The following is a 25,082-nucleotide window of genomic DNA, read 5'->3' as shown; positions in this document are numbered from 1 at the left end:
TGCTTTCCGGTTTGCTTTCCGGTTTGCGGTTTGCTTTCCGGCAGCAACAAACCAGGCACTATAATTACGACAGTGCTATATTTATGACAGGGAAATCCACTCACTTAGCTGTAGGGGGCTCCAAAATCGCAAAAAAACACAATAATTAGTAATTAGTAGCAATATTCTGTTGTTAAACAACAGCAAGTTTATTAAATACAGTTTTGTATTTAATATAATCTCAATAAGAACTCAAACATTTCTCATCATATTTTTAAAAACCAAATGGTTTGACTTTCGAGGCAATATTTATTATATTATTGTAAAATGACATTTCCGAGCAGTAAACATTCCCTACTTTGAAGAGGTATGATTTTACTGCCAGCTGAAGGAAATGAACAGTTGAGAGTGACTGTCACTGTAATATTATCCATCTTTCTCTCTGTGCTTGAAGACAGGCTGTTAGAGGACGCATTCCAAGCACTCCAGTGAAGACATGGTGGCATAACTTATGACGCTGGGATGCTGGCACACAGACATAAGGAAAAATACGGGTTGGTTCAATGAGCCTAGAGTTTTGGTGGAGCGCTGCTATGCTAACGTCACAGCTGTGATAATTTAGGATGTACAAACAGGCAGATTTCAAATGGCAAGGCATAGCTAGTGACAGCAGTGATGACAGGAGGAAACGCAACACCAGCAGACTTGCTTTACTACGGCATCTGTGATGAGAATATGCTATTTGTAGAAAAGAGCTTGCTAGCACTAAGGAAGGATGTTAATATTAGCCTAGATACTGGATGAGTGCTTTTGTTTGGTCTTCGTGTTGCTTTTAATTGAAAAAGGAAAAAACAAACAAAAACAAAGTACAGGTGATCTGATTGGCAAACGTTGTGAGCCAGATCTGAATCACCCATACAAGCACAACAGCTGTTGTCTTTGGAGGAACATAGTTTACCTAGAAATAAAAATTCTGTTGTCATTTACTCAACCCTGTGCCATATGCTGTTATTTGTGAAACACATACAGACGTCTGTGAAGGATTTTAAGATGACTAATTTTTAGAGCCAAATATGACCACACCTGTCAAACTCAAATAAACAAAAAAAGCATAAAAGAGCCATAAAATTATCATCAAGTCCTATACTTTTAAATTAGTAAATATAGTAGTAAATTAGCAGTACATTTATGAACTGCTGCTGCATACTTTGAAAATGTGTAATCTTTTTTTTTTTTTATTATTATTATTGTTATTATTACTTTTGCCACATAAATACACAAAGGCAAGTAAACAATAAAATAATATTTTTAAGAATTTTTGACTGAACTATTCCAGACAGGTATAATGACACAAAGTCGTCAAACTTTGGTTTTAGGTTTTCTGGTGTAAAATCGTAAAGTGCTTAACTAACACTGGCATCACCTATATTAACCCAGCCCAACCTGAAAATAGAACAAGTGAGTGGGAATTAGTCTTGGATTAGAAACTGTTTATGAATATTTTGGAACATTTAAATTTAAAGTAAATGATGTGTAAATGTTTTTTTGTAATTATTATTCCAAGGTTCTTATTTCATCCTGAAAAGGCTAAATCTAAGTCTCCCCTCCCCTAGAATAATGCGCAATAAATAAACAAATAAATAACACTATAAACCGGAAATATGTCACTTTTTAAATGATTTTAATGTTGTTGTTGTTTTAATCCTGCTCTTACTCTCCCACACATGCACACACTCTTGGCATGAAGCAGGCAGACGCCCAAACCACAGCGGCTGATCGCGTCCCTGACAATCATGTACGATCAGACCCTGTAATTTTCTTTAATCGCTCCTATAAAAAGCGCTTTGTAGCGTTTTAAAAGGCCTCAGCTTCGCTACGAATTCCATTTTACACAGGCTGGGTCACTTGACACAATTACATCTCTGTCCCATACAGTGTCCTCAGCGTGACTCTCCCAAAACCCCACACCCCTGAGTGAGTCCCTGCCCGATTCAAACATCACCCTCCTGACCGCCAAAAAATAAAGAGCTCACCCGCACACCCGCGGATAAATAAAGGTTGGAGAAAAGAGCACCTGGCTGTCTATATTTGTGCTCTGTTATGTGAGCCAAGTTACTTTACCAGTGCAGCGGACATCCACGTAACGTTTTCAGCTATTTACGGTACCAAAAGTTTGGAATACTTAGGATTTTTTAAATACTTTTGAAAGAAGTATTTTATACTCACCAAGGTTTTTATTGAATCAAAAATACAATAAAACAGTAATACTGTTTCGATTTAAAAATAACTGTTTTATGGGAGTAGCAAATTCCACGATTACGGTAGTGATTTATGACAGTGCATTTTGTAGTGTATTGTGTGAGATAGAGGAATATATAGAATAGTTGGCCACTCTTGTATTGACACTGAGTTCGAGTTTAGTTGGCCAACCCCTTTTTCCTTGTAAACATTCCCCGTTGTTCTTACTGCTGACAGGTTTATTTCTGTGATGGCAACGCTTAATTTTCAGCGGACGTTACTTAAGACATCAGTGTCACATGATTCTTCAGAAATCATTCTAATACTCTTCAACGCAGAAGTAATTCTATGGGTGAGGCTTCCGGAAATAAGGAGAAGAATAACAACGTGCAGTAAACCGTAAAACTGTTTGCATTACAAACCAGTGTGTTCATATTTATGATAATACATTAAAATAACATGATAAGATGAACCAATTTGCAATATTAAGCAGCAAAACAAGCTGTTTTGATGAGACCGGAATTCAGACCCATACATTTTACATATGGCCGTGCCCTCTCTTATGGGTAAAAAAAAAAAGGTGCTGACTGAGAAACTTAGGGTTTGTCTTTCTGTATTTCTTCAAACAGGTCATGTTACTAACTATTACTAGCACTAACTACTACTAGTTCTTAGTCGTGTCAAAAAACAAAACTACTGGGTATTGGAGTTAGTTGTAGAAGTTAATGGTGTGCATTGAGTCGGTGAGTTGCACTCGCGATTTATGAATGAATCATTTAGAACGGTGGTATCAACTGATTCACTGGAATGATCTGACTCTAGTGATTCACAGCTGAACTGTGGATTTAACCTTAGTTTATTTTGGGGGACTGATCCCACAGTTAGCATACTGCTAAATGACAAGTAACTAACTAAATGTGGTCATTCATAAAAGTTGTTTTTGACATACCTATTTCCTTTCCCTACTAGTGAAATGACAAAGCAATCTAAAGCCAGGCGTGCGTCATTGTTTAAACGGTGGCACGTATGAGTGATTTCTAACTGTGCTCTATCCAGGGCAACTTCCTTCAGCTGTGGCATAAAGGCTGTAATTTAGAGACTGACCATGAAACTGAAATGATGGACTGAGCAGAACATAGCCTTCATATTGCTGCAGTTCCATGTTGTTTTTCCAAAGACTTTTGCATTTATTTTCTTGTTTGTCCGTTGCTTATTTCTTAAAGCACGTCAAATTGTGATTGGTTCACATACCAAAAAAAAAAAAAAAAAAAATAAAAAAAAATCATAGCGATGCTAAGGATAAGTTGGTAAAATGACTAAATATATATGTCATGATGCACCTACAAAGCCTTTTGATAGATGTTGTTGGTTAATGATGTAATAAATGCAAATGCACAGGACAGTTTGCACTGTTTTGTGTTAAGTAGGGATGAGCGAGTACAGCATTATCTGTATCTGTATCTGTATCTGTTAACCATATGAATTATCTGTATCTGTATCTGTACTCGGAGTGGGCGGGGCCTAACCCGGAAGTGGGTGGGATTTAACCTGGAAGTGGGTCATGTTGTATTGAAATGGGCGGGGCTTTAACCGGTATGTTATTTTAAGCATGCAATTGATATGGGTTGATCAGAAATTGTTATATTTATTGCTGATTAGAAAACTATTTACATGACAGCATCAGCATTGAGCTTCAGATCAGTGGTTTTGATCATGATAACAAACGAACTATATACAGAATAAGTTTTGCAACAATGAATACAACACATGCGGTTGCAATTACGAAGTAAAATGTAATGAACAAGAGTTTTCATTTCAACATAACTTTCTTTTTTAACCTTGAGCAGTGTGGTTTTTTTATTTATTTATTTATTTATGTACATAAATAAATTTACATTTATTTATGTACATTATTTAATACAGAAAGAAAGTGTCAGACACTCAGTGCGTGAAGTAAAAAAAACTGGTCAGAGCCAGCTGACGGTTTAAAAAAGAAAAATAAATTCTCCGACAGGCAGAGACGCGAGTCGCTTTTACCAAGCACCACGTCTGAACAAACCCCACGTTTACCAAAACTCTACTGGTTAAAAAGTAAGTACTACAAACAAACCAAAGTAAAAAACAAAAGTGATGCTGAAGAAACCCTAAACGTTAACGGAAAAAAACCCGCAAACCTGAGTGACTGAGGGAGAGAACAGAGAGAGCGCGCGCTGTTCTCTTCTCTTCTCAGTGTTCTGTGTGTGTGTGTGAGCAGAGCGGGACACAGCAACACAATAAATGTGTATGTGTATCTGTATGTGTTAGTGATGCGCGGATGGCGGTTATATCCGCGGGCGCTGCGGACAATCCGCGGGTCGGGTGGGTCGGGTAATAAAAAATTGCATTCTGATTATTTGCGGGTGGTTCGCGGGTGGATGAGAAAAATCAATAATGACGCAAATATTAACTGTATTTTCTAACATATGTTTTAAATACTCGAGTAGGTTAATATGCAGTGGTGTGTATAACCCGCGTATACCCATTTCTTTATCAGTCGGCTCTGCGCACCCACTTCTAAATCCCCTCTGATGCGCATCATTCAGTAGTGTCCTGCATTAGCCAAAATCATGACAGGCCACCATTTGTAACTAAATCGTATGTGAATAAATGCAAATATTCGCTCAAAACACCCAGCAAAGACGGTAAGGACCCTAGCGCCGGCTTCCTTTGAAATATGTTTTATCATTGCACCTGATGCGCCTGATGCGCCCGATGCGCCCGCGCCCGCGCCGTCCGCGCCAGCACCACATTTGCTGCCTGTTCATACGCGAGAGCATGTCAAGAGAGGCACGCCGAGTATTAAAATAAAAATTATTATTGATTACTAATTTGAATCAGTACATTATACCGAAAACAATACGTCACGTCCAGATATCAGTTAACGTTATTCTTTTTAGCGTGGATTTGGCTTAAAAGCACGAGTGATTAAGCTTATAAGTGTTCATCACATTCATCATATCATCATGCAAAACTAAGAATTAGAATAATTGTAAATGACGATCGGGTGCGGGTCGGGTGCGGTTATCTAAATCAGAGAAAAATACAGGTGCGGGTGGGTGGCGGGCGGATCATTTATTTGGAGCTGCGGATTCCGGTGACGTTTAAGCTCATCCGCGCATCTCTAGTATGTGTGTAGGGGAGGGGCCCTGTGACTAGCCTATCACAGAACGCAGACACAGTAAACTACCCAATGAGAATTTTTATTCAATCCGAGCACAGATATTGACTCGTATTACTCGTATGATACTCGTACTCGGCAAAAGTGCTTTATCCGTGCCGGATACTCGTTTCAGCCGAGTATCCGGCTCAACTCTAGTGTTAAGGCTTTAGTCAGTTTATAATAGATCAAACATTATTCATGCAAATGAATGCAAAAAAAAAAAAAAAAAAAAAGGCCCAGCTGATCAATGAAATCAACAATTAATCAACTTGACATCTCAGGCTGGATTTTAGAAAGTGCTGTGTCATACAGAGAACTTTGTAAAACCACAACTGTATTTTTGTTCTAACTTAAAGTACTCAAATAGCTAGTAAAAAAAACACCCTAGCAACCACATAGCAGCACATTTAAAACCATTAAGAATGCCAGTATCAGCAACTGAAACTCCTCACATCCAAGTTTTCTTGGATGCATTAGGCACACAGAGACAATTCCATTTTATAATTGCGTCCAACCCAAAGTACTAATCTTTGTGGATAGCATATCTGAATCCACCAGGCAAGTGTGAGTATCCTCAGAGACACAAGAAGGGGAAGGGCTTAATCAAATGTTTTCTCTTCTGTTTGAAATGCCCATTAAGTTAATCAGAACCAGATTTAGGAAACCGGGACAACAGATGCTAAAGCAAACATGAGGAAATTAGCACACCCAACAATATTACAGTGCACTGCTGTTCTGTTTAGCAATATCCCACCACTGATTACAGATCTGGCATGCTGTGGTCATGGGTGGACCACCGACCTGAACCAAAGCCCAGATACACCAAGTGATGAAACTACCCAGTCAAAGACGCTTTACACTTTTCATTTAAGTATGCTAAAAATGGCCCAGTGTGCTTCCTTGACCATCAAAGAGCTCTAAGGACTATAATAAACATTTTTAGCATTTTATTCATGATATTTTCTCATTATTGTAAATATTGTATATTTATTTATTAACTGATTATAGAAAAATGTACAATTTAAATGGCTAAAAATAGGAAATGTCATTTTATTGCATTTTTCCCAGCAAAAAAATGCATTATGGGTAATCACATTCCATAAATTAAAATAATACTAATTGTGTTCCTAAAAAAAAGGTAAAGCTTTTGATCTTTCCACATGAAACAAATTAAAAGCCAAAGATGATAAAGTAAAAACAGTACTGTGGAGCCCAGTTCCACTGGAAACATTAGGACTGTAATTTTCATGGCAAAAATAACTTGGACCTCAGAGATGCCATGTTTTCTAGCCACCAGTGTTCTTAGACGCCAACGCTGGTGCCAGATGATCTTGGTTATCACAAAACTGGACCTGATATGCAGTTCCAGCCTTTCTAAATGATAATCCCTGATAGGACAACAAAGTCTGTAGCTGGCAGTGAGATCTTCAAGTTGATATTTCTGCACACTGAGTCATATATGTGGTTAGAGTAATTCGGAGGACTTTAGGTTGGAATCAGGGCAGGGTCAGTGTTTGGGTTTACAGTGAATCAGTTTATCTCTTTCTTTTTTTATCTCTCTATCTCTTTGCCAATTCCAAGTGGTTCCCTATCTTCCCACAAGGCTGTCTGACTTAAATTAGGCATTGGTGAAGGCTTGTGTTACAACCTCTTCAAATACCAATGATTGTTTAAAGAGTGTGACTGCTTCACCACTGTATGTGTCATGATTTAGTATTGCTTTGACTACACAACAGTTCTGGTTAGCTCTAGTGCTACTACAGACTCAGATTTCTACTTCAAACTAAAGAGCTCCAGGTGTTGTCGCTCTCCCGTTCTTGCTAATTTTAGTGAGGAATGTCAAGTCCGGTGTGCTAAGCATCCATCAGAACATACTATGCTACACATAATTTGCATTTGGACGGTCAATCCTGGCCACATACCTCAACGGTTCGGGTTTATGTATTTTTGAATCTATATTCATAGTTTTAATGCAAGCTTGTTGTTTGTAATGGCCTCCAAAGACTATCCCACATGCACTTTTAGGTTGTCTTTGCCTGCCGAGCAGATGTGATCTGGAAAAGCACTTGAGCTTGGAGCTTTTCTGTCTCTTGTACTTACTACACCTCTTTACTCAGAGCTCACCAAGGCAAGAAACCACAAAAATGTCCGGGCCAAAGAGCTTCTAGTTCCTGTCCAATAAGTCTTGTATGGCACAGAACAGACCCTCTTGTGAATGGGAATGTGTGCCAACAAAAGCAGATTAAATCACTAATGTTTTTAGTTAACTGTCAAGTCGATTACATGTAAAGTCCAACTTAACCTATCTGACTGTGTAAAGAAAGTCCTTTCTAAAGGTTCTTTATTGGCATCTTGGCACAGTTTAATCAAGAAAGGGGTGTCAAATCCTGTTCCTGGTAGGCCAGTGTCCTGCAGAGTTTAGCTTCAACCAGCTCCAACACACTTGCCTGGAAGCTTCTAGTACAGGGGTCACCAAACTCAGTCCTGGAGGGCCGGTGTCCTGCAGAGTTTAGCACCAGCTTACCTCAACTCCAGGACCGAGTTTGGTGACCCCTGTTTTAGTAAGTCAGAAGACCTTGATTAGCTGGTTCAGGTGTGTTTAATTAGGGTTGGTGCTAAATTCTGCAGGTCCATGGCCCTCCAGGAACAAGTTTGGACATTTCTGATCAAGAACCTTTCCATTGCACAAAATGTTCTTTATGGTGGAAAAAGGTTCTTTAGGTTATCAAAATCTTATTCACACACAAAAAAAAATGTTCTGTTTACTGAAAGGTTCTTTGGGAAGCTCAGAATAGTTCCTCTAAGGCAGGATGGGCAAATCTGGCCATCGAGATCCACTTTCCTGCAGAGCTTAGTGCCAGCCCTAATAAAATCACTCCTGAACAAGCTAATCAAGGTCTTCAGGATTACTAGAAAGCTATAGGCAGGTGAGTTTGATCAGGATTGCAGCTAAACTCTCCAGAAAAGTGGATCTTGTGGACCAGAGGTCACCAAACGTAGTCCTAGAGGGCTGGTGTCCTGCAGAGTTTAAGGACACCAGCCCTCCAGGACCAAGTTTGGTGACCCCTGTTGTAGGCCAAAATTGCCCAGCCCTGTTCTGTAGCAGGAGTATCCAGTCCTGCTCCTGGAGGGTGAACATCCTGGAGAGTTTACTGTCAACCAGCTCCAACAAACTTGCCAAGAAGTTTCTAGTGAGCCTAAAGACCTTGATTAGCTGGTTTAGCTATGTTTAGATAGGACAAAGTCAAACTCATCAATACTCACTCTCACAGAGTCTCCTCCTTAGCCTGCCCCTGATCTTGTCAATGGCGTCAAAGTCCGTCACATGGAACACATGAGCGCTTTTGGGCTCCGCCGCAATCTCCTCCAGCTCCTCCCTCAGGGCTTCCCCAATTCCTACGGCGAACAGCCTGATTCCAGCAGCCGCTGCAGCAATCGATGGCTCCAAAACATAATCCTGACTCCTGCCATCCGTTAGCAAGATCGCCACTTTCTGAATGCCCTTTGTGGCAGGCCTCGCCCCTGCCTTCTCTGTGAAGATGTTGGTGGTAGTGAAGCTGATGGCGTCTCCAGTCTTGGTGTTCCCACCCAGGTAGCGGATGTTCCCAGCAGCACGCTTGACCTCCTCAAGGGTTTTGTACCTGCCCAGGTTGAATTCGGCGGTGGGACGGTCACTGTAGCGAACCACGGCCACACGCGTCTTCTCTGCACCTACGTCAAAAGATTCCACCAGGTTTGCCACCCACTGCCGGATCTTCTCAAAGTTGTCCTTGCCCACACTGGAAGAGGTGTCCAGGATGAATACAAGATCATAGTGGACATTCTTGCAACCTGGGAAGAAGGATATGAAATTTTACAGACTGTGTGTATACAGTTTAGCCACAGGCTTGTGTTTCCACCATGGTCCGGTTGGATAATACATGGGCTAAATTTTGCAGAGAACTCAAAGCTACTAGTATGTCAGGTTCAAAACCTCAGTCTGCAAACATTACAACAGACTCACTGAAATTCAGAATTAGAACCACCAAGCTAAACAGAGATGTGGTTAGAGGTCATTAAAACAGTATATTTAGACATGTATGTGACCTCACCTGCCCTTTGTCCTTCAACACTGCCTCCGTACAGAGTCAGTGCCAGTATTGTCAGGACCAAAGAGATCCTGAGCCCAAATCGAAACTTCATCTCCTTCTCCGCTGTTGTTTGCTGATATTCCCGCTAAGGTGCGATAATCATCAACTTGCTGCTCCTGTGGAGACATGAGAACAAATGTGAGGTGATCAGTCATTTGGACTCAGAGCTGAGTTATAGTGAACGATTGCAAACAGAAGTGGAGTGTATGATTCATGTTAGCTCTGCGCTAACTGATGTACTGCCGGTGCAGCCCACATTAATCCTGATTTGTACTTTCCAAGTTGTCGTTTCAGTTTGAGCTGATAACAAGATGACCAATGCTCATAAACAAAGTATGTAAGTGAATACAGGGATACTTACCATTTTAAGCTTTAGGCTAAGCAAGGCATTGCTTTTTAATGACCTTTAAACACACCACTCTCCACAATATTTTTTTGTCTATTTTGGTATCTGACCTAGACATGGACACCATGTAGTTGCTTCAAACTTAAAAATGTATTTACTAGGTGAAACTAGGTATCATGTTAAGTGCATGGTGAAGAAATGATGCTTGTTATGTGATAGACATATTCATTAGCAAAAGTAATTGCATGCATGTGAGATGATATATTTAGGGGGGGAAAATGCATAATATTATAAATAACACATAATGAAAGATTATAGGTCTCCATCAGCAAACCAGAGTAAATAAGGAGGGGTAACAGAATGAAAAATCTGATAGTTTTACGTCCAACCGTAATTCATTTTCCCATTTGCTAAACTATACATTCCACCACTGGTGACTAACCACACTCCTCTGGCTAAGCTGAACTGATGTTTCGCTGTAAATAGGGTGTTCTTCTGATTTAGTGGTGTACAGTACGCCCCAGGGAGCACACTGTCATCAGAGACTGAGGGAGCAACGTTGGGAAGCATTGAATTATGGTTTGCAGAGCCTTGATGATGTGGCAATCTCCTCACAGGCAGTTTCATCTAAGCTGTCTAACTTTCAAGTGCATAAAATTACGATAATTCTTGCAAAACCTTCACCAAGGACACAACAGAGTGAACTTCATCAATGGGAAATTGCATCGATTCAATTAGCGAGTTAAAAGTCCCCCTTATATCTTTCAAGTACTAGTTGATGCATTTAGAAATGGAAAACTGCCCACTTTTTGGATCGGCCAGGCCAGTTCCTCGTGAACTGTCAGCCTGACGCCTCCTCTAACACAATTCAGTGTCGTGTCTTTGTTGCCTTCCATAACTCATTCCTCTCCCTCCTTTTTTCCCTTCATGAAGGTTTGCATTATCATCATATGACCCAGAAAGCCATGCTTGCTCATTGCTTTTGGTCTTAAAAGCCCACAGGATCTCTCAGCATGATGAGCTTTTTGAACCCTCTGACTAGAGCAGGTCTTCTTATGTTTCTTTGATGCTGTGAAAGTATCCCACATTTATTTAGCTACTGTCCAAAAGTATAACCAGAGCCTTTGTATATTTGCAGTAAACAACATTTATGTTTTGTGAAATCTAACCATCTATAACCTCCTTTCAGTCAAATGTTGGCTGGTATCTCTATGGACGTCAAAGGCTTCTGTTTTCTAACAGTCAATTCAACAGTCCAAAGTATTAAAGGGCACACTGTTTTACCAGCCCTCTGGTCAGGCTATTAACCTAAATTACCGGTTGCTTTCTAAAACTAATTGACCTGCATTTGGTTAAAAAAAAAAAAAAAAAAGATTAAAATAACAAAATTCTTTTTATAACTAAAATTAAATGTTTGTGGAAGTGAACACCCATTTCTGTTTTAAGCCCTTCTGTTCGCCGCTGCAAATGTTGGTTAAAACGCATTTAACAGTACACGTTAGGCTATATGTGTCCCTGGACCACAAAACCAGTCTTAAATATCACCTGTATATTTGTAGCAATAGCCAAAAATACATGGTGAGGGTGAAAATTATTGGTTTTTCTTTTATGCCAAAAATCATTAGGATATTAAGTAAAAATCATGTTCCATGAAGATATTTTGTAAATTTCCAACCGTAAATATATCAAAACTTAATTTTTGATTAGTGATATGCATTGCTAAGAACTTCATTTGGACAATTTTAAAGCCGATTTTCTCAATATTTAAATTTTTTTGCACCCTCAGATTCCAGATAGATATAGTTCAAGTAGTTGTATCTTGGCCAAATATTGTCCTATCCTACATCAATTGAAAGCTTATTTATTCAGCTTTTAGATGATCTATACATAGGAATTTCCAAAAATTGACCCTTATGACTGGTTTTGTGGCCCAGGGTCACTTTTAGTCAATGTCCAGAAGTAACCTGTGTTTAAAGGCCCGGTTATACTTCATTTTCTGCGTTCCATCCAGCCTCTCGCTCACTCGTGTCCACACAGCTTTCAAAGTACGCTCAACCGCAAATGAGCTTGGATGGATAAGATCGACGCATGTGCAGTACAGTTGTTTTTTTTGTATACTCTACCAGATGCAATTACGTTCTAACTTTGCGCACGCTCTGTTGTACACACTGTCAATGAAGACACAAAAAATTGCGCACAACACGGAAGGTGTGCACAGATATCCGTAGATCTTCCTGATAATTAAAATTACGTCACACAGATGGCCAAAGTATTCCATGGCCATAAGTTAAGACCTTTTGTTTACCAACCCTACACTCTTAAAAATAAAGTTTCTTAATTGGCTTCTATGGTTCCGTTTTAGAACTTTTAACATCCATGAAACCTTTCTGTTCCACAATAGGTTCTTTATCATGAAAACAAGTTTCTTTAGATTATTAAAATGCTCTTCAGTCTTCTGTTTTCTGATGATCTGCAATCATTTGGTTACCAGTTCTTTGACCTACCATCTTTTGTTTACTTGCCTGGCGACCTACAATTGTTTACTTACATTACCAGTCCTACAACCGTTGGATTACCAGCCCCTCGTCCTATAACCTTTAGATTACCAGCATTGAAACATTTTGTTTACCAACCCTACAACCTACAATCATTTGGTTACCAGGCCTATGACCTGCATTTTTTTTTTTTTTTTTTCCCATCGACCACCTTACAACTTTTAAGTTACTTAGACATACAGTATAACATACTGCATTGAGCTTTCCTGCTCTATAACCAACAATATTTTGGTTTCCAGCTTTATTAACCTGCGTATTTTCATCGACCAACTTAAATAGATGTACAGAATAACATACAATTTTTTTGGTTTACCAGCTCTATAACCTACAATATTTTGGTCACCAGCTGACCTGCATTCTCTTCATCAACCAACATAACAGCTTTTACTTACTACACATACAGTATAGCATACTATTTTTGGTTTACCAGCTCAATCTACAATCATTTGGTTTATTAGCCCTATAACCTGCATCAACCACATAAAAGTTATTAAACTTATAACATACTACTTTTGACTTATCAGCTCTATAACCTACAATATTTTGGTCACCAACCCAACTGACTGACCTGGTTACCTCTGTCATTTCATTATTGAACAATTTGCAATTTTGCAAAGTTTTTAATCTTTTCTTGATCATCTGCAGATACAGTTCTAGTTTTGAGGCTCTAAAACCTTTCAGTACGTCTAGCTCCTCTAACACTCCAGGGCCCGGCTTCCGGCCAAACTCCAAAACTCAGCTAAACGACCAGCATGGGAGCAACCTGCAGATGAATAAACCAGAAAGCTTCACTCTTCTCTTTCTGAAATGTAAAAACCAGCTTTTCTTTCTTCTGAAGTTCTTAAAAAAAATGAAAGAACAAAGAAAGCACAGACTGAGCTATCAAGAAATGATGGATAAACATTCTAGCACAAAATATCAGAAATTAAACACTTTAATATAGACTTGTTTACCAATGGCATGTGAATGATAAACTTCACTCTTACCTGTGCTGTCAATCCGTAGGAATAAGAAGATCTTCTTCAACCTCCTCCTGAAGCACACCTCACAGACACCTGAAGTTTCAAAGCAGCATCCTCCTAGAAATAAAGCTCCAGGTAAGGTCACACAGGTGTGATGGCACTCACACAGTAATCCTGCAGTGAGGAGCACAGTGTTGTGGAGTCTGCTCTCCTCTGCTGGGAGGTGGGAGGGACGAGGAACTGCTTCTCCAAGTGTTGGGTTTCAGTGGGGACGAGATGGCTGCCCTGCCCTGTTCACGCACATAAAATAGGGCTCTGACAGACTGCGCCAATTATAGAGCAACTTTCCGGGATATTTTTGTCACTTTCTTTCTCTCTTTCTTTTTCTCTTACTCCCATTCCTTCACGCTCTCCTTTTGGTCTCCATGGCTTTAGTTTTTCCAGGCCAGTCTGAGCCAACCACAGGTTGCCAATGGGGCTGATGGGTGATTGGTAGTCACAACATGTGTGTCTGTAGTCAGTGTTCACTATATGAAGATGTTTTTTTTTTTTTATTTCATTGCACACAAAAAGTATTCTTGTAGCATCATAAAACTAAAACTACTGTTGAACCACTGTCACATGGACTATTTTACTGATGTCCTTACTTTTTTTGTCCTTGAACATAGTAATTACATTGCTGTCTATGCAGGTTCAGAAAGCTCTCGGATTTCATCAGAAATATCTTAATTTGTGTTCCGAAGATGATCGAAGGTCTTACAGGTTTGGAATGACATGAGGGTGAGTAATTAATGACAGAATTTTTATTTTGGGGTGAACTATCCCTTTAACGCATCCATTCCAAAACGTTACCTGATTTAACCAATCCATTTAAAAAAAGACAAACATAATAATTACAAACATTTATTCTGGTTCAAGACACCTGATTTTAATGTCAGGTCTGTTTAAGCAGAAGTCATAATTGAACTCAAACATTTTAAAAACATTACCAGGTTTAAAACATCCAATTTAATTACGATGCAAATTAGAAAACATTTACAGTACCTGGTTGAAGACACTGGTTGAATCCACAAGTTATGTACAACCAAATTAACCCATTTCAACCCACCCATGACCTGCATCTCTCTCTCTCACTAACTTTTTGTATGCTATGTTGAAGTTGGAATGGGTAAGTTAAACCAGTTGAAGTGTGTGGAATAAGAGTCAAAAACCAGATTATGTTACTCAGATACTAAATCAGGTTTAACCAAAAGTCTGAAATGGGTTAGTGTTATGACAGTGAATACCTGCTCTTGAGAAAAAAGGCTGTTGGGCTCTTGTTCTTATGATGATAAAATCATCATTATTTCTAGATCAGATGGACAGACATATAGACAGAACAATGATGAATTGATACAGTAGATTGGATGGATGGATGAACTGACAGATAGAACTGTAGCACAACAGATAGATAGAATGATGGATGGCTGGATAGTACAAAAGATAGACAGAATGATAGACTGAACGATAGATAGAACAATAGAACGCTAAAACGATAGACAGATAGATAGATGGATGGACGGACGTACGGACGGACGGACGGACAGAAAGATAGAATAATTTGATGGATATAGTAAGTTGAACAATAAACAGATAAATAGAAAGAACAACAGAATGATGGATGGATGGATGGATGGATGGACAGACAGATGGAAAGATAGAATGATTTAATGGATATAGTAAGTTGAATAATAAACAGATAGAAAGAACAACAGAATGATGGATGGATGGATGGATGGACAGACAGACAGAAAGATAGAATGACGGATGGATATAGTAGATTGAACAATAAACAGATAGATAAAAAAGAATGATAGAATGATGGATGGATAAATAGACAGACAGACAGACAGATAGATAGATAGATAGATAGATAGATAGATAGATAGATAGATAGATAGATAGATAGATAGATAGATAGACAGATAGATAGACAGATAGATAGATAGATAGATAGATAGATAGATAGATAGATAGATAGATAGATAGATAGACGGATGGACAGAAAGATTTGATGGATAGTAAGTTGAACAATAAACAGAGAACGATAGAATGATGGATAGAATGATGGATGGACAGAAAGATAGAATGACGGATGGATATAGTAGATTGAACAATAAACAGATAGATCAAAAGAATGATAGAATGATGGATGGATAAATAGATAGACAGACAGACAGACAGAGACAGACAGACAGACAGACAGATAGATAGATAGATGGATAGATGGATAGATAAGATAGATACTTCCTTCACAAGATATGTTCCTGTACAAATTGTACTTTTAATCTCTTTAAACACAAGCATTAACTAAATGTCAAAGTATTAGTGGAGTTAATCTCTCAGAGGAAACCCAATTAAAAAGAACTTTTCGTACCTTAAAAGATTATTGTGTTAACTACACAGAGCTCACGTCAGCGGGCAGGACTTCTCTGGCATTTTCTGTTTTTTTTTTTTTAAGTTTTAGTTTTTCCTGTTTGCTCGTCTTGTTCTTTGAGGTTGAAGATGCCAGATATCCTGTGTGCACAGTGTGTCTCTGAGGACCCCCGTTTTCTCTCCCTTTCCTTTTTCCTCCTGTCTTACTTTTCATGTCTCATCTGGACGTCTCACCGCAGAGTACTTTCACAGACATCGGACACACACGAAATCTCACAAACAGACACTTTCCAAACTCCCTAAATCCCATCTTTATGCACAGTAAAACATATCAACAACCATGTCACACAGCAATAGACATCCAAAAATAAAATCATGCAGGAAGTAACTGCTACGTCTCGTTGAAAAGAAACAAGATCTATTTCCATCCTCTACCTTTCTAAGGGGTCCCACTGGAGGTCACACTAACTTTAGCACAGGGCAAAGTCCAGCAGAGGACAACTGATGGGTCGGCACAGATGCAGATCTATGAGAGTAATGAGGAGAAGTGAAGATTATATGCTTTGAGCTCAAGTAAAGAAACATGTAAGAATACAAAAGTCATTGAGATCTGTTATGAAGATTTCTTTATGGAAAAAATTCTGATTTAATTGTGAAAAGAAGGGCTTTGTATTTGCTGCCTGTTACTTTAACTTACAACAAAAAAATGAATAACACTAGTGCCTCTTTATCAGGGGTCTTTGGGATAGCTTTCCATCCTGGTCCTCTCCTGATTTTTGTACCCATTTAAACAAACAAACAAAAAGATGCTCATCACCTCAATGCACCACGGCAAATGGTTTAATAAACAGTAAACCATACCTGTATTGGCAAAAAATCATCAGCTAGTGTTCTTTTCTAGTGTTTTTCAGAGTGACATTTTAACGCAAGCAGTATAGTGCTAAAATTACATTCTGTGAAAGTCATTTTAGTCATTTAGTACTATAGTAATTTTGGTCTCCAGAGTGAAAAGCAATTTATTTACGTCTCAAACTGTGTCAGACACAGCAACATTTCATTGATTTATGTAAAAAGGAAAAGAAACACTGTGATCATTTACATTTTTATTGGCTGCCGTGAATAGTATTGACAAATTCTTTGCTTAGACTGTCAATATGGACGTTCTATTTTTATCTAGTTTTAGCAACAACAACAACAAAATTCAAGTAAAATGAATGTAGCAAGAACATTAATGAACTTTATAATATGTCTCACTGGAATAGTGGATTCTGATTGGTAAACTGTAGCCTTCTGCTAGGAAATAATTGTGTACAATGAGTAAAAACTGCACAATTGACCGATTCACTCTACCCCTCCTTGCTAAAAATCATTAAAACCTACTGCCCTCCAAAAGTTTGGAAACGCCCTAGAAAAGTGGGGTTTTGGATAATATTGGCATGAATCCTTTTTAATTTGTGATAATTTTTCAGTGATAAGGGACAACACAAACTACGAAAACATTTTATTACATAAACAGTTTATACATAGATAAAAACTTACATTTTCGATTCATCAAAATATCCACCATTAGCAGCTATTACAGATCTGCATAATCTGGGCCTAAATTAATTTTATTCTAAGCTTAATTGGCAATCAATTGTTGAAGCTATTAAAATGTGCTCACCCAAAAATCTTTTAAAAACCTGGGCCAAGTTTAAACCAGTAACCAGGCATCACAGCTGGAAAAGGGGCATGTCTGACTTTGACATGTATATATTGCCATTATTATGTAATCAAAATGAAAATTATTATTGCTGGTCTTCAATGATAATGTCAGGTTACTTTAATGTATTTGCACCAAAAAATGATAAGGATTTATGCTGATATCGTCCAAAACCACACTTTGCAAGGGGTATTTCCAAACTTTTGGAGGGCAGTGTAAATAAGTATTTTAAGGCAAGATACCACAGGTGAATAGGGTAACTAAAAGATATAATCATCTTTACCCAGTTAGTTAATCACAGTCATTTAAAGGGATAGTTCACCCAAAATTGAAAATTCTGTCATTAATTACTCACCCTCATGTCATTCCAAACCCGTAAGACCTTTTTTTTATATTTGGAACACAAATTAAGATATTTCTGATGAAATCCGTGAGCTTTCGGACCCTGCATTGAGAGTAACACAGGTGACACGATCAAGGGCCAGAAAGGTAGAAAGGACATTAAAATAGTCCACGTAACATTACTGGTTCACACACTTGTCGTGAGCATTCGTTGACTGTCACAGAAGAGAAGAAATTGTTGAATGAAGTTGTTATTTTTGTTTTCTTTGCGTACAAAAAGTATTTTCGTAGCTTCATAAAATTACAGTTAAACCACTGATGTCACATGGACTATGGTATTGATTTATTGTTCTTACTACCTTTCTGGGTCTTGAACGTGTCAGGTGCGTTGCTGTCTATGCAGGGTCAGAAAACTCAGATTTAATAAAAAACATCTTAATTTGTGTTCCGAAGATGAATGAAGCTATTACGGGTTTGGAATGACATTAAGGTGAGTAACCGATGACATAATTTTCATTTTTGGGTGAATTATCCCTTTAAGAAAATACATTTCGCATTACAATTTTTCTTTTTCTTTTTCATTAAAAATGCACTAAATTTGCATACATTTCCATAACCGAAATTCAAACATTCTGGCATTTTGAAAAAACAGCCCTAAAGACGTACTGTAATTGAAATCTACAGATGCAAATAGATGAACTGTGATAAAATAAACACTTAAATGTGTATTTCGGATGTTTTCATTACACTAGTCTAAAAGAAGACAGGATTGATTGATTGGTTTACTTATGTACAGTTGAAGTCAAAAGTTTACATACACCTTGCAGAATCTGCAAAATGTTAATTATTTATTTAGTACTGACCTGAATAAGATATTTCACATAAAATGTTTACATATAGTCCACAAGAGAAATGTAATAGTTGAATTTATAAAATGTCCCTGTTCAAAAGTTTACATACACTTGATTCTTAATACCTGAATGATCTACATCTGTTTTTTTTTTCATCTTGTGATCATTGATCATGAGTTCCTTGTTTGTTCTGAACAGTTAAACTGCCTGCTGTTCTTCAGATAAATCCTTTAGTTCCCATCAAATTCTTTGGTTTTTCAGCATTTTTGTGTATTTGAACCCCTTCCAACAATGACTGTATGATTTTGAGATCCACTCATATGCAACTATTACAGAAGGTTCAAACGTTCAGCGATGGTTCGGAAGGAAAAACAATGTATTAAGAGCCAGGGGTGAAAACTTTTGCTCGGATTGAGGATGTGTAAGTATCTAAATATCGTATTTTTTTTTTTCATGTAGTACTGCCCTTCGGAAGCTACTTGCATGTTCCCCAGAAGACAAAAAAAGTAAAATTTACCCCGATCTTCAAATTCAAAAAGTTTTCACCCCCGGCTCTTAATGCATTGTTTTTCCTGAAGCATCAGTAAGCGTTTGAACTGTCTGTAATAGTTGCATATGAGTCCCTCAGTAGTCCTCAGTGTAAAAAGATGGATCTCAAAATCATACACTCATTGTTGGAAAGGGTTCAAATACATAAAAATGCTGAAAAACCAAAGAATTTGATGGGCCTGAAGGATTTTTCTGAAAAATCGCAGACAGTTTAACTGTTCAGGACAAACAAGGGATTCATGAAAAGCATAACAGTAGTGATCACCCAGTCTGGGTTTATTTTGTAATAATCAAAGTGTAATTTTTGGATATTTAGATCAGGAATGCTGCGCTGTTTTCTACATTATCGCAGGCTGTTTTCCCATCTAAACCCAAGAGGGAAAATCCTCTATTGCCATGTTCAAGTCTCTAACCCCAGCACCACGTGCTCCACTTCCTCTTCGGGTCAAAGAGTCAGAATATGGCTTCTTGAATGTCATTAACAGCCATCCTTCTCCCGACTTTACCCACTGCCTCGGCCCCGGGTTCCCGTGGGTTCCTCCACGATGCCTTTTCCAGCACACGGCTGGCGTCTCTGAGGGCCTTCTCGGCTGCGCGCTGACCCTTGCCAGGGCCGGCTGAGGCCAGTTTGCTCTCATCAGCAGATAATCCACCTGTTGATGAGCTGGATTTGCTTTGATCCTCCTCTAACCGCTGGGTTCTTCGGAGTCTTAAACGCTTCTTGACTGCATCCTGGGCTGATTGGCTGTTGCCGTGCTCTGATTGGCAAATGTTCTCGGGAGCACATGTTGAGCGGATGGTCGAATTACCTTCCGTTTGCCCTGCTGGCCTATCAGGAGCAAGCTTGACTTGATTGACAGGTTGCAGTGGTTTGTGTGGTTCTGTGATGGTACTCAGCGGGGAGTGTTCTGGTGACTTGTCCAGGCCGTCCTGCCAACAAACTTTCACCTTTCTTGGATAGGTCTCAGCTGACTTACAGTCCGCCACTTTGGCCTCCTGCGCGCTTTTCAGCTTCTGCCGCTGCACCTCTAGGGGGAGCTCTAGCGGAGCAAGTTTCAGAGGGCGTCTCGGGGGGAGATTCTCAGATTCTCGCTCGGACGGCGGAGCAGGAGATCGACCCTGATCCTGTATGGAGGAGGAGGAGGAGGAGGAGGAAGAGGATAGCGTCAAGCGAACAGAATCCTCAGCATGTGTCGATAACAGATGGAGGGCAGGTGTGCGTGAGAGACGGCCCTTTTTAGACACCAGCTGAATGCCACAGCCACTCAGATGGATCATCGCATTTTTCCCCTGGCAAGTTAAACTCTCCTGCATCTGTAACACAAACATGCAAAAGTGTGACTATTATTTATGTTGTTTTATGGAAAGCATATGAATTATACACACTCAAATTTGTTTCTTATGATAATCTGAAAGTTTATGCTTAAACACTTTTGTGCAGTAATATGCATAAATATGAATTTCTTCATAAAAATGTATATTTAATTGTTTTATATACTTTTTTCTTTTATAGATGAGTTGGAACACATAATGAAAAAAAGACAGCCAATGAGTGTACAGCAAACCCATTTTAAACATCCCAGGATGCACCTCAAGCTCTGAAGGAGCTCAAATATAAGATATAAAAATATAATTTTTTAGTCACTACATAATTCCCATATTCATATGTGTGTAAAATTAAAGAATAGTAAAAAGCTCTTACAAAATAAATATTAATAAATATATACAAAATTATAAAAAATAAAAGTTAATAAACATGTTTGTACTAGCAGATATATTTATATTTCATTTGCAACTACTACTTACATAAATCACTGTAATATTTGATCAAAGGTGTTGCAAAAAATTAATTTTTATTTTGGCCATTTTTGATAATTTACAAAAACTTTACAGTCCACATTGCAGTATAGCATTGTTACACTTTGGTGGCACAGACTGTTTTATTACTGATTTAAAAAGACATCTGGTTCATTGCGAAAGTGGAGTATGCATATATACAAAAATCATCACAAATAATACTTTAACAATAACATCTTAATCTATAACGATTTGCTGTGCTTGCTATTCACACTAAAATACAATTACAAGATTTTATTTATTATCTGCCCTTTTTTGAATTTGTGGCTTGCCCACAGATATTTTGTAACAATAACACAACATATTTTTCTAGTTTTGTAGCAAGAATAATTGTCTTTAACAGAATAAAATAGAATGCTTAAATACTCACAACTGTTGCCATAATTTCCTGAGTGTGTTTTTGTCGAATCATCAGACAGCGCATTTGTTGTTTCCTTTGTCCTGCACGAGACCGTGACTCTGCAGAGAGTGAGACAGAGATTGTGTTAGACTGACAGTTGTCTCAGTGATTGACGGTAAGATCCTTATGAAGATTGGGGTCAGTGTGCAGGTGTGTTGTGATCTCTGCTGATGTCAAAGCCAGTTCACTCACACACACACAAACAAATAAACTCACGTGCTCTGGTGAACACATGGCCTTCTTTCCTCTAATTGACCAACACACTTTGTTTTCAAATGTTTTGTAGAAAAATGTGATTACTCTGTTAGTAGCCACTAGATGGCGCTACAGACTACAGCTTAGTCCTGTCCAAATACTGCACACTGTACAATGTACACTGCCTACAAAACTATGAAAATAGAAAAAAACTAACACAACAGTTATTTTATATTAAACCAACTGCATTAATTTCAAAAGCCAAATATGGGATCAAAATAGAGATGTTTCTAAAAATTAGTCTAGTTGAGCATATTGCATTGTAGAATACAGAATTCAAGTGTCAAAGTACAAAGTGTGTCCCTTGGAGAGCACTGCCCCAGCCACAAACTGTTGTACCCCTAAAGAGACGATTAGGTACTATTATTAACCCTTTAGGGATAAATAAGTTACAAAGTTGTCCCTTTCAGGGTACTGACCCAGTGACAAGCTGTTATACCCTTGAAGGTATAATGTAATAAAATTATTAACCCTTTAGGGGTAAAGAAGGTACAAAGGTGTCCCTTTGAGTGTTCTACCCCAGCAACAAACTGTCATAACCCTTAGGGGACAACTTGGTGCTATTATTAACCCTTTAGGGGTAAAGAAGGTACAAGGTGTCCCTTTGAGGGTACTACCCCAGCGACAAGTTGTTGTACCCCTAAAAGTCCAATTCTGTAACATTATTAAAGGAGAAGTCCACTTCCACAACAACAATTCACATTTACTTACCCCCTCATCATCCAAGATGTTCATGTCTTTTTGTCTTCAGTCGTGAAGAAATTATGTTTTTTGAGGAAAGCATTTCAGCATTTTTCTTCATATAATGGACTTCATTGGTGCCCCGATTTTGAACTTCAAAGGGCTCTAAATGATCCCAGCCGAGGAAGAAGGTTCTTATCTAGCGAAATGATCTGTCACTTTTTTTGGGAAAATAAAATTACCTTTCTGGGATGCGCGCTCACGACGCTACGTACTATTGAATCATGTTGAAAGGTCATGCAGAAGGTGGGCGGAACTACAGACCCAGTGTTTCCAAAGCGAACGCTGGACTTCTGGACTTCAGAAAGTGGACTTCTCCTTTAACTCTTTAGGGATAAATAAAGGTACGAAGGTGTCCCTTTTAGAGTAGTGGCCCTGTGACAAGCTGTTGTACCCCTAAAGGTGCAATTTGGTACTATTATTAACATTTTCTTTTTCTGACAGTGTATACAGCACATTTTGGCAAATTATTCAGCAAATTTCTGACTCTAAATCTACAAATATGGAAACATATAGCAAGCAAATGATCCCCAATTTGATGATCTTACTCTTCATTTGTGAGGTGGAATGAGATATCCAGTGGCCTAATCTTCTGTTCAAGTCCTCATAGTCACCCTGAAATCCTCTTCTTCCATGCTGGGGCTGATGGGATTATTTGTATAGCTGTGGTGTTGAGTGAGGCTGATCCTGGTGACCCAGAGCAGGGAAAGTGCTGTCGTAATCCAGACCCGAGCAGAGCACCGGAAAAAGCAAGCGGACCACATATTCACACAAGCACGAGTGCAGAGACGCCGAAATTGGTTTCAAAAGGGCAACGGGCTTAACGAGCATCAGCGCCGCGCAGGCTCTCAAATCTGCTGAAGAATTGTAACAATCTGCCTGAAACCCCAAGCCTTCAAGGCAGCCGTATCCATCTGTCCTGATCCGTTCACTCACAGATGTGAGTGTTCAGATGGAAGCAGCTGATAATGCTGCTTTTGTGCACACTTCCTGTCTCTATTTTCATTTTTGCTCAGGATCATGATATTTTTGGGCTGTAAGGAACTACTGTAGCGATAACACATTCACTTCAAAGCCAGTGCAGGTGAACACCACATCAACTTTTAATCAGCTTTCTACATTTAGCTGACTTAAAAATATTTAAAATGAGTGTTACTTAGTAGTTGTTAGGTTGTTGCTATGTGGATGCCAGGGTGTTGCTAAGGTGTTTTGGTCGGCTAGAAGTGTATTGCTACGTGTTGTCAGAGTGCTGTTCAGTATTTTCCATGTGAAAAAGTGCTAAAGTGTTCTGGGTGTTTACAATAATGTTGCTATGTAGTTTGATAGGGTGATCTGGGTATTTTGGGTAGTTGCCAAGGTGTTGCTAAGGTGTTCTGAATAGCTACCAGGGTGTTGCTAAGTGGTTTAATGATTTTGTGTGATCTGATCTGAGTGATTTCCAGAGTGTTACTATGAATTTGCTGGGGAGATCTGGGCAGTTACTAGGGTGTTTTGGGTTGTTGCCAGGGTGTTGCTAAGGTGGTCTGGGTATCTGTCAGGGTGTTGCTAGGTGTTGTCAGAGTGCTGTTCAGTAATTTCCATGATGGTGCTAAAGTGTTCTGGGTGCTTACAATGATATTGCTACATGTTGCTAGAGTGGTCTTGGTGGTCACAGGGGTAGTTTGGGTGGTTGCCAGGGTGTTGCTAAGGTCTTCTGAATAGCTGCCAGGGTGTTGCTAAGTGATTTCTAGGATATTCTGGGTGATTGCCACCCTATGTGGTCATCAGGGTGTTCTAGGTGATTCCCCAGGTGTTGCTATGCAGTTGCCAGGGTGCAGTTCAGTAGTTGCTAAGGTGTTGTTGGTGCTTGCCTAGGTGCTAAGGTGTTCTGGGTGGCTTCTTGGGTGTTCACCAGGTCACCAGGGCATTCTGGGTGGTGTTCATGTTCATGTTGCTAAAGTGATCTGGGTGGTCACTAGGGTGTTTTGGGTGGTTGCCAGGGTGTTGCTAAGGTATTCTGAATAGCTCCCAGGGTGTTGCTAAGTGATTTTGTTGCAATGTGGTCATCAGGGTGTTCTGGGTGGCTCCCCAGGTGTTGCTATGCAATTGCCAGGGTGCAGTTCAGTAGTTGCTAAGGTGTTGTTGGTGGTTGCCAGGGTGCTAAGCTGTTCTGGGTGGCTGTCAGGGTGTTGCTAAATGGTTGCTGGGGTGTTCTGGGTGGTCATTTGGGGGATTGCCAGAATGTTGTTATGTGGTCAACAAGGTGTTTTGGGTGGTTCCCCAGGTGTTGCTATGTGGTTGTCAGGGTTTTGAAGGTGTTTTAGGTGGCTGACAGGGTGTTGCTAAGGTGTTCTGTTGCTTTGTGATTGTTAAGGTTTTTTGGGTGGTTGCCAGGGTGTTGTAAGTGTTCTGGGTGCCTGCAGCAGTGTTGGCAAATGTTTTTTAGTAGTTGCTATTGTGTTCTTGGTGACTGCCCAGGTCGCTGTGTGGTTGCCAGGGTTGCAATGGTGTTCTGGGTGTCACTAAGGTAATCTGGGAGATTGCCAGAGTGTTGCTATGTGGTCATCAGGGTGTTTTGGGTG

General features: G+C 39.2%; 2 protein-coding genes across 3 annotated transcripts in view; both read right to left on the bottom strand.

Annotated features, from left to right (window-relative positions):
* col22a1 (collagen, type XXII, alpha 1) overlaps window positions 1-13,605 on the bottom strand; it is a 66,942-nt gene extending 53,337 nt beyond the window's left edge. For both annotated transcript variants that reach the window (XM_051137612.1, XM_051137613.1), the window contains exons 1-3: window positions 13,434-13,605; window positions 9,508-9,662; window positions 8,681-9,247 (exon numbers count right to left, since the gene is read on the bottom strand). In XM_051137612.1, coding sequence (XP_050993569.1) covers window positions 8,681-9,247; window positions 9,508-9,598 — 658 coding nt within the window. In that variant the 5' untranslated portion in view covers window positions 9,599-9,662; window positions 13,434-13,605. The remainder of the gene's footprint in view (window positions 1-8,680; window positions 9,248-9,507; window positions 9,663-13,433) is intronic.
* Window positions 13,606-19,528: 5,923 nt separating this feature from the next.
* LOC127182302 (uncharacterized) lies at window positions 19,529-23,279 on the bottom strand. Its single transcript, XM_051137548.1, has 3 exons — window positions 23,070-23,279; window positions 21,496-21,584; window positions 19,529-20,582 (listed from the first exon to the last, which is right to left on the bottom strand). The coding sequence occupies exons 1-3, from the start codon at window positions 23,074-23,076 to the stop codon at window positions 19,722-19,724; spliced, it is 957 nt and encodes a 318-aa protein (XP_050993505.1). The 5' UTR covers window positions 23,077-23,279; the 3' UTR covers window positions 19,529-19,721.
* Between the last annotated feature and the right edge of the window lie 1,803 nt (window positions 23,280-25,082).

Source organism: Labeo rohita, chromosome 19 (genome assembly GCF_022985175.1).
Source record: "Labeo rohita strain BAU-BD-2019 chromosome 19, IGBB_LRoh.1.0, whole genome shotgun sequence".
Classification (NCBI taxonomy): Eukaryota; Metazoa; Chordata; class Actinopteri; order Cypriniformes; family Cyprinidae; genus Labeo; species Labeo rohita.
Note: the sequence above shows the minus strand (reverse complement) of the source record. Positions and strands in the feature narration are given on the sequence as shown.